The following is a 9597-nucleotide window of genomic DNA, read 5'->3' as shown; positions in this document are numbered from 1 at the left end:
ACATTCAGAGGGAACATAGTGTTGTTTATTGTTCTTAAATAAAACAAAAGTACAATCTTTTCAATTGAATAGCTTAAAATTTATTATTCTATCTAGAACATGCTACAGCGCAACTTCTCCAAGACATACGGTGTGTAAGGCCACGAGACGAGAAGCACCTGCAGTCGCTTCTTTTACTTCCATCATGCTGATTAATCCTGCAGTCGCTCCACATGTATAATAATGTACCATTAGAGTTTAGTAAGTCAGTTAGTATGGCTTTGATTTGTCAGTTTTCCTACTCGCATTAATACAAACATTTGACGAGTTGGAGTCCGAGCGAGTGACTCCGTCGGTTCTTTTCCTCCCTGGAAGCAGCAGCCAGTCACTCTACAGTCTACACAGTATACACAGTATACAGCAGCACCCGGTCAATCCTACAACACTGATTTTAGTACAACATACATTCAGGCAGGAGGGTTGGCATTTTAAACTTCAGCAAACTGTCGCCTACAGCAGTAACAGCGCCATCTCAGGCAAGCTTTGGCAAGTGCAACGATCAGAAGTGACGATCTGACTTCATGCAGTTTAGTTGAGACGAACACGGACGTCGTGTCGCCGTCAGACGACAGGAAAGCTGTTTCCTTTTGGCCTCACAACTCTTACAGGCACAGCATACTCGTTGGTGCAGCGCGGTGGATTTTTACCCCATCAGTACTGTCAGACGGATCAGCGCCAACAACAGTGAAGGCGTCCAGAACACTGCTGCAGACAAATGGCACAAATAAATAACCGCAACAGAACATCTCAACCCAAAAAGTCTTAATGCGATGAGTCGGGCGACACACGGAGCGAGCACACGTTGGCTGTGGTCTGCTCATCAGTCTTTAGACCCGCAGAACTCCCTTCAGAAGCTCGTCATCAGGACACGGTTCTGTTCTCACTGTCAAGTTTTCACTCGTTAGTTGAAGAGCTCCTTCAGTCCGACTCTGAAGTCGCTTTACGTTACGCTGTCGCCTCCGACTTCGACGAATTTGTTTCTGGTGAGTCCGCTTTAGATCTGAGAGGAACAGAACAGTCAGGAGTCACGGTGAAAACTACGACTTCTACCAACACAGAGCACCTGAGATGAAAAGTATCTCACCTGTTGTGGGTCATGTGGCTCTTGACGAGGTGTCCTGCAGCCAGAGCCGCCATCAGGGAGAGCTCCCCCGCCAGCACGGTGCCGCACACCACCCGGGCCAGCTGACGGGCGTTCTCACCCGGCTCGCTGGAGCTGGAGCCCTGAACCCCGAGCATCTACAGACGCAGACGCAGTTTAACGTCAGAGAGAGAAGATGAGCAACTAGAAGACGGATCACTCTGCTTCACATACAGAAACATCTCTTCAGGATTTCATGTGAGTATTTGCAATCTTTAAAAGCAGAGAAGTTCTGTAGGAGAGAGCTTCCTGATTCTGGAGGGATAAACCCGGCTAATGTTCAGTCAAATCTAACTTCCCCTGGCAGTTATAGCACCAGGTGAGTAAATGAAACGCACCGTTACCTCGAATAAAATGAGATGTCGCTGGTTTGAACATTGTCAGAAACACTGTTGATAACATAAGTACACAAGTCAAGTTGTTCACGATATTTCTATGCAGAAATGTTACAGAACTGATCTTCAGCTCTGTTGGATTAAACTGGAGTTTGAGGTGAGGTTACCTGCAGACAGGCCTGCTGTGGCAGCAGGTTGGTGCCTCCTCCCACAGTGCCGAGCTCGATGGAGGGCATACTGCAGCTGATGTACAGATCCTCCCCGTCTGGACCCGCCGCCTCCATCTGAGTGATGCAGTTGGAGCTCCCTATAGTCTGAGCCGGGTCCTGAAACCAAAGACAAGATGACTCTGTGGTGCTGATGTGCTGATAACTGAAGACACACCTGGACCGTGAACATGGTGGGTGGTTACCTGTCCGCAGGCGATGTAGATCGCTGCCACGATGTTTGCAGCGTGAGCATTAAAGCCCCCGATGCTGCCGGCCATGGCCGAGCCCACCAGGTTCTTGTTGATGTTCAGCTCCACCAGAGCGGCCGTGCTGCTTTTCAACACCTACACAAACATCAACGGGTTGTTTCTGTCAGATAATTTAATACATTTACAAACAGATGTGATGCCTCAGGTTTGTTTGGGTAGAGTGGTCTTCACCTCTCTGACCACCTTGGCGGGGACGGTGGCCTCGCACACGGCGGACTTCCCCCGACCCATGATCCAGTTTATGGCAGCGGACTTCTTGTCGGTGCAGTAGTTCCCGCTGACCGCCAGCACCTGCACATCTGGATACTGCTGCTGGAGTCTGTGCAGCGCCTGCTCGGTGCCCTGAGGACAACAGCACACGCTTCAGGATTCACAGAATTTAATTATCAATTAATCTGTCAGTTTTGTTCCCAGTCGATCAGTTGTTTGGTCTCTAAAATGTCTGATAATGTTTAAAAAAATAACGTTTGATCAGCGATCACCAAAGCAAAACACGACATCCTCAAATGTTTTGTTTTATTCAGTTTGCCAGAAAATATTTACATTTAACCTTCACTGACAGCTCAGAGCAGCTACAAGGAGCTATTTGCTTTAAAATGTTTTATAACTTTTGATTCCCTCATCCTCTCCAGAGGCTGTCATCGCAATCATGTTCTGCAGAATTCATGCGTTAAAGGAAACCCACATAGTTTTTTCCTCTGATGGTTTTAGCCGAGCTGCTTTTGTTCTTCATGTTCTGATTAATAAACTGAATAACATCATAATAAAAGGCTGAAACTTGATTAGGAAAGATCAGATGTAGACCAAACCTCTTTTTAAATAAATAACTAAAGGTCTTGAGGTTTTGTCTGAGGTCAGAATAAAAACAAATAAAAAACACCACATTTTCAGACAAAGTAAATGTTAAATCGAGACTTGAATTGATCCAAACTGAATCTTCAGGTTCTCCTGAATCAAATGAAGTGTGACACACTGACACTGGATTGTTTCTATTTCTCTAAACAATCATAATATTCGTGTGCAGCGACGCTAACCACATAAATTAGTGTTGAGGGGGAACTTGTTCTGAATGAGGCGACCTGGGCATTAAAATGGTTTCGCCTCCACAAAAGAAAGAATAAGAGCTGCGTTCTCGTTTCACATCGTTAACGACCTGATTAGAGGTTGGTGATTTGTTATTGTTAGCGTGTCGGTTGCTAACTCTGAGGTTTTCGCTGTGGTTTCCCGTAGCAACAGGGATTTAGAAAACAGAAACACACAGGTGGCATGAGACAAACGGATTCAACCGCCGAGTCAGACTGAAAGTGCGGCGACTGACTGCCGGTGTGGTCGTACCTTAGTGATCATGTTCATGCCCATGGCGTCTCCCGTCTGAGACTGGAAGCGAATGTACAAGTTCCTCCCAGCGATGCTCACCAGCAGCTTCTCCAGACGAGCAAACCTGCAGAGACGACACAGAATTCACAGACGTGAATCAAGGAAATGTTCGATCGCTCTATTCGTGTTTTCTGCCGCGGCGTTTGTACCGACCTGCTCGTGTGGTCGAACGCCTCTTTGATCACTCTGAACCCGTCTGAGGTCTCGAGCCAGCCTTTGACCTCTGCAGCCCGGCAGGCTGAGGGCAGCCTCACCACAGGACCCCTCGTCATACTGTCGGCCAGGATCCTGCTGCGGCAGCCCCCGCTCATCTGGACCGGAGGCACAACACAGTCAGCACACAAACAAACAAACACACACAAACACACACACACACACACACACAACACACACACACACACACACACACACACACAAACAAACACACACACACACAGTACAACACCTCCATGTAGGTGTCATCACTTACAGAAAGCGCCCTGCATCCTCTGTTGGTGCTCGCTACCAGGCAACCCTCTGTGGTCGCCATAGGAACGTGAAACTGCTTCTCATCCAGCAGAAGCGGACCGGCCACTCCCACCGGCACCGGCATGTAGCCAATCACGTTCTCACAGCAGGTGCCCATCACCTGCAGCAACACCAGTAAAACAGACCGGATGAAAACACCAACACAGAAACACAGAATCCATGTGTGTGTTTCATATTTTGATTTGATGAGTTCAAAGACATTTTCAAGATCATTTTTAAAAACTTAATTATTTGACTAATAATCTTTTTTCCTTTTGCAGACGTTTGCTTTATTTAGGAAAATGTTTAAGTGCGTTACATTAATCTACATATTGCCAACAGAAACGTGCAAATAATGAGAAAAACAACAGAAACAGGTTCAGTTTAACGATGTGTAACATCCAGAATGTGAACTTGTGATGCAGAGAAGTTCATTTTGACAAAAAGAAATTGTCAAAAAACTAGTTTTCACTTGTTTGCAACCAAATCTTTGTTCTGTGTCGTGTTAATGAAGTTCCGTCACATCTAGACGTTTATTTTTGCTGCATAAAAAAAAAAATAGTGCCACCAATTCAGCTAAATACACCTTCAGAGCTGAAAAAACACTTTTAAAATATATTTTGACTGAATATTTTCTCTAAAAAGATTATTAACATCTCCTCCAACAGCATCGGACATGCTGGTTTAATTACTTTATGGATCTGTTCATGCAGTCTGGACAGATTTGAGAAACTGAACTTCGTAACAAACTGAAGGCTGATGTTTGTTGTTGAATCTGGAACCTGGATATTATTTGAACTTGTCACACTCTAACCTGCACACAACCAGCAGGATAAAGTCAAGCTGTAGTTGTATAATAAAGAGCATAAAAAGAGTTTGTAATGAAAATGACGGCTGTCAGGGCAGAAAACCAACGATGTGCTGATCTTTATGAATCCAGATGTCTAACAGCCGTCAGCACCGAACAGAAATGTTTCATTCTGTAATCACGACTATAAAGACACACATTATAATAGCACAATAAAAAGGACTTTATATTTACCTTAGAATAGTCGTAGTCCTTATAAGGCAGAGAGGCCAAGGCGGAGCGAACGGGCAGTTTGGGTGACAGCATGTCTCTCCTGATGGCCACGCCCCTCTCCGGAGTGTCCAGAACAGACTCCAGTTTATAGTTGAGGATGTTACGAGAGGTCACCAGGTTCATCACCTCTTTATCGCTCAGGAAACTGGCACCCCTCTGGAAAGCAACGAGAGCAAACCGGTGAAGCTTCAGACAAAAACATCAAATATCTTCTGCTTCGGACGCAGAGAGGACGTCCACCTGCTCTGGCGGCGTACCTGAGGGTCTGACAGGATGGCCATACATTCCTCCAGCGTCCGGGCCTCCGAACAACAGCTGCTCTGAGGAGAACGAGGTGTCGGAGCGAGAGACTCTGCAGCGGATGGAAGACAGGGGCTGTTGTCCACTGAGGCCGCTGGAGGCGCCTCTGTTGTAGAGGAATCAGAAAGAAGACAAACTCAACGTTACATCAGAGTTTTTGTTTCTTCATGAGTGAGCACAGACAAAACGAAGCAGGCAGGACCAATTAAAAGTCTCACCAGTCTCTCTGAACGCCGTGTCAGCCTCAGGGGAAGGTTTGGAGTCGGAGACGGCTGAGGAGGTGGAGGTGGGGCTGGTTGCTAAGGTACCGTTCATCATGCAGGGAGGTTTCGGGGCCGGGAGGTCCCTCCTGCAGCAGTCTGCTGCCACCCGGGGCTTCTGAGGGGGAGGGGAGCTGATAATGGTGCTCTTGAGGGACAGCGACGACTCCGTCTCCGTTTGCTCGAAGAAGACGTACTTCACAGCCAGAAGCAGGGCGAGCCCGAGAGTTATCACCTGCTCCAGGTCCATACTGGAACAGATAACGTCAGAGGACAGAGGGTCAGTAACAGAACCAGGTGTTCTGGGACGGACCTGAGCTCCGTACCAACCACACAGACAAGAGAAGAACATCAACTGCTTATTGTACGATATGTTAAACATGTATTTTAAAAATCTAAATGAATCTCTGATCTAAAACGTTATTTCTTTGTTTATACGTCTGTCAAACAAACACAATGTGAGTTACTTCTCCTGTAAATGCTCGACTAACCAATCGTGTAGAAATCATAAATCATCAGAACATAGAAATAGCACACAAACTGAACACATGATTAATGAACTTTAAGTAAATAAAGTATAATAAAACAATTCTTCATGTTTTTATTGTCAAATTTGGTATTTTCTGTTTATTCTTCTGGACTTGCAGCGTCCTTAAATCATACGTCTATGTTTTCTCGTGCCATATTCACAGTTAAGTGCTGATATACCGCGCTACATGTCAATAAAGCCGAATCTAAGTTTCTACCTGGTGAGCTTCAGAGGCAACATGGTTCCTCCTGACTCCAGCCTCTTAGCGACGGGCCCCTCCACCGTGCGGTTCTGACCTGGATGTTCAGCTGCTAGTCGAGTGTGAGCGTGAACCAAAGCCAGGCCCAGAGACTGAGGACGACATCATGTTACGTTAGACTGTTTAAAACAGACAGTTTGATGTTTAAAAACACACAGTTTACTGATCCGCTGAACGGAGTTTCTCACCATGATGATTTTCACCCTCTGGGTCACAGGATTGGGTTTGTTGTCCTCTTCTTCAGCCAGAACACGGGCAAAGTGGCTCAGCTGCCAGATCGGACGTCCCTCGCGACTCTCCCTGGACAGCTGTGCACACAAACATTCAGGAGCACACAGATATTCATCGTGAGATGTCAGGAGCTCATTTCCACATCCAACCAAGACGATAACTCTCAAAGATATTATAATCATTCTTACCTCCAGGACGAGGGAGACGCACGCAGGGAAGAAGGTCATGAAGACAAAGTAGTTGGCCAGGACAGACATGCAGCCAAAGCAGCACATGATCTCTAACTGAGGCACACCTGGACAGCAAGAGAGAATAGTAACATTCATTTTCCACTAAATTCACTTCTTACTCACGTTAAGAAACTTTTTATCACCCCCATAAATGAGAAAATATTGTCATCAGCCACTAAAAAAAGAGACTCTCTCGATGTTTTAGTAATAAAATGTTCTATATATCAGGCTATGAATGATAAATGAACAAAGGCCTCTGCAAAAACCTTCAGAATACAGAAAGGAAGAACACTGGAAAGCTTGTCTGCTTTTTCACTTCCCACAAGTCTTACAGAAGATGTGTGACAACAGAAAAACAGCCCAAAGTCTCAAATGCATCATTAAAACACTGATGTTCTCTCCATACGGATCATTGCTGTCACTGTTTTTTGCAGGAGAAGACATAAAAGTCTTCCTCACCTGACATGGTGCCAACACCAATGACCAGACACTCCACCAGAGCATCCAGGGTGAAGGTGGGGCCGAGGATGGCCATGCCCTGGGAGATGTTCTCCCTCACCTCCTCCTACACGAGGCACAGGGCCGAAGCACGAGTCAGTGACACCTCAACTACCATCCTTCATATGAATCCACAGGTTTTATTTCAGTTACAGTTTAAACATACAGTAAAAACAAGGTGCAACTGTACCTGGGAGTTTGAGCTGAGGGCAAATTTGGCCAGTGCACAGGCTTTGGACAGGTCGATGAGAAGGAGAAAGAACGGCAGCGCTTCACTGCAGAGGAGGAGACGGATCATAAATTAGGGAAGGATGGAGTCGTATTCCACTGCAGCATTTGTTCACATTGTTAAAAAGACAAACTGTTCCAGACATAACACTGAAATCCTTATTAGTCAACATGAATGTGAACAAAATGTTTCATCATGTGTCTTTGACATTCATATTGAAGGAAACATTCCCCCGACTGTTATGACATCAACAGAGAGCATTTCTTTACACTGAACAGTTTTCTCTTACGTCTTCAGTCCATGTTTACAGATCAGGGGTTCCAAGAAAGTCCCTGCAACTCATTCCTAAGTAATTACCTGCTGACAAAGATATATTCTGCCAGTCTTGGATACTGCTGACAACCAAATACATCGACCGAGGTCGGTGACGTGTTTCGTTGGACTGTGGTTCAGTCAAAATCGTGAACCCCACTACAGTCTTTCCCAGTTACAAATTAGCCACATTCACTGTAGCTGCTGATCGTGCATCAAGGGTTTAATCTCACCGTCTTATTTCTTCTTCTCTTTTGTTCATGTATTCTATGCACACGGTGGTGAAAGGCAGCCTAGCACTAGAAATCTCAACTACAAACTGACTCCAACAGCTTTTAAAAATGAGTAAATTATTAGTTTATTAGTCGGTGATCTGTCTGCTGAGCACTAAGTATATATGTATATGTGTATTTGGTGACTTACTTCAGGCCTGTCAGCTCTTTTCCAAAGAAGTGGATGACCACTGTACTGAACACAAAGCTGGAAAATACTGTGAATAACCCTGCAATACCTGTAGAAGGAGAGAGAAAAATGTTAACATCATAAAGCTGGTCGATGTATGAAGGAGAACCAGCTAACATCCCGTCATACTGACCCAGTATGTATTTGGATCCCAGTTGTCGCAGATTCTTGAACTGGAAATATATGTAAACGATGGCCATGCAGCGTGTGATCGTTAGGATGATTATATCGCTGCTGTGGACTTTCTGGAAGAAGACAGACAGACATGTCCTCCTGTTAGCTCCTGTTAGCTCCTGACCTGCCACACCCACACCAGCCTCCTCTCAGGAACAGACACTCACCTCCTCCACTTTGGGGCACTCGTTCCAGCTGCACATCTGGCTGCTGGTTGCCAGGCTGTTCATGGACATCAGGCATACGGTGAGAGCCAGCGTGCCCACTATTACCTCCCATGGATGGGAGGCCACCAGCAGGCCGTGGAGCCTGAACAGACGAGCCAACATGATCGCAGGGTGTCGTCCGGCTACCTCAGGTCACAGCCTCAACTGTAGTGAGAAATCATCACATCATTTCCAGTCAACTAGACAAGATGTCAGCAGCATGAGTTACATTTTAGTCACCAGCACAATGGCTTTTTAGTGTCTTAAATTCTAGCAGCCACTCAATAGAAGCTTATTTTACCAGCATTAGCCTGGCAGCTGATGCTAATTTAGTGCCATGGAGATGTCACCCAGTTACTCGGCAAGATTGTGAAGCAGAAGATGATGTCACCAGTAGTCGCTGCTGTGAATTATCCAATGAAAGCAAACCAACGCCTAGCTTAGAGCTGTTTCACTACAAACTAGCTTCTTCGTGACAGCTAACTAGCTAACATACCGTCCGTTAGAAAATCAAGCTAACGTTCGGTGAATGATAAGCTTTAGGTTTAAAATGTGCGGACTCACTCAGGGTTTCTCCTTCACATTTGTTAAGACATGACGACATGAGGAGACAGTTTTTATTTTCGTCTGTTAGCATTAGCTACATGTTTAGCAGTTGTCCACAGAGGACACCGCTAGCATTAGCTACATTAGCTGTCACGCCCAGACTAACTTTAACAGACTTCATTACGTCCCTCCGTGTTGAAACACTTCCATAGTTACGGTCTAGAAAAGACATTAAAGTCACGTACTTCCAAATATGAGCTTCACGGTGGTCAGAGAGTCTTCCACATGATGAGTATCTTCCAGAAACTGCTTTGCTAGCTGCTCCCGACTGATGTAACGAGACCAACATGGCGACTCGGAAATCCCGACGTCACGAAAACGTCACGTGAAACGTCACGGAGTA

At 45.7% G+C, this 9597-nt stretch overlaps 1 protein-coding gene across 2 annotated transcripts; it reads right to left on the bottom strand.

Annotated features, from left to right (window-relative positions):
* Positions 1–3: 3 nt before the first annotated feature.
* On the bottom strand, positions 4–9581 carry LOC115592905 (3-hydroxy-3-methylglutaryl-coenzyme A reductase). 2 transcript variants are annotated; one of them, XM_030436158.1, is made up of 20 exons: positions 9440–9581; positions 8610–8813; positions 8402–8513; positions 8230–8317; positions 7456–7540; positions 7227–7332; positions 6726–6832; positions 6495–6614; positions 6265–6398; positions 5477–5769; positions 5216–5364; positions 4920–5114; positions 3840–3998; positions 3524–3681; positions 3329–3434; positions 2165–2335; positions 1928–2068; positions 1683–1841; positions 1124–1278; positions 4–1039 (listed from the first exon to the last, which is right to left on the bottom strand). In XM_030436158.1, exons 2-20 carry the CDS (start codon positions 8769–8771, stop codon positions 985–987), a joined length of 2655 nt encoding a protein of 884 aa, XP_030292018.1. In that variant the 5' UTR covers positions 8772–8813; positions 9440–9581; the 3' UTR covers positions 4–984. The 2 variants fall into 2 exon arrangements, with proteins under 2 accessions (XP_030292018.1, XP_030292019.1); XM_030436159.1 differs by lacking the exons at positions 4–1039; positions 1124–1278 and adding an exon at positions 1295–1569.
* Positions 9582–9597: the final 16 nt, after the last annotated feature.

The sequence above is a fragment of the Sparus aurata genome, chromosome 12 (genome assembly GCF_900880675.1).
Source record: "Sparus aurata chromosome 12, fSpaAur1.1, whole genome shotgun sequence".
Taxonomy (NCBI): Eukaryota; Metazoa; Chordata; class Actinopteri; order Spariformes; family Sparidae; genus Sparus; species Sparus aurata.
The sequence above is the reverse complement of the archived record's forward strand: the minus strand, read 5'-3'. Positions and strand labels throughout refer to the sequence as shown.

What these genes read in the sequence shown, in the direction of transcription:
- LOC115592905 (XM_030436158.1), bottom strand. Translation starts at nt 8,771, where the DNA reads ATGTTGGCTCGTCTGTTCAGGCTCCACGGCCTGCTGGTGGCCTCCCAT. An exon ending in GGGATCCAAATACATACTGG is followed by an intron (nt 8,318 to 8,401) that starts GTCAGTATGACG and finishes CTCCTTCTACAG; the next exon opens with GTATTGCAGGGTTATTCACA. An exon ending in GAGGATGCAGGGCGCTTTCT is followed by an intron (nt 3,682 to 3,839) that starts GTAAGTGATGAC and finishes CCTCCGGTCCAG; the next exon opens with ATGAGCGGGGGCTGCCGCAG.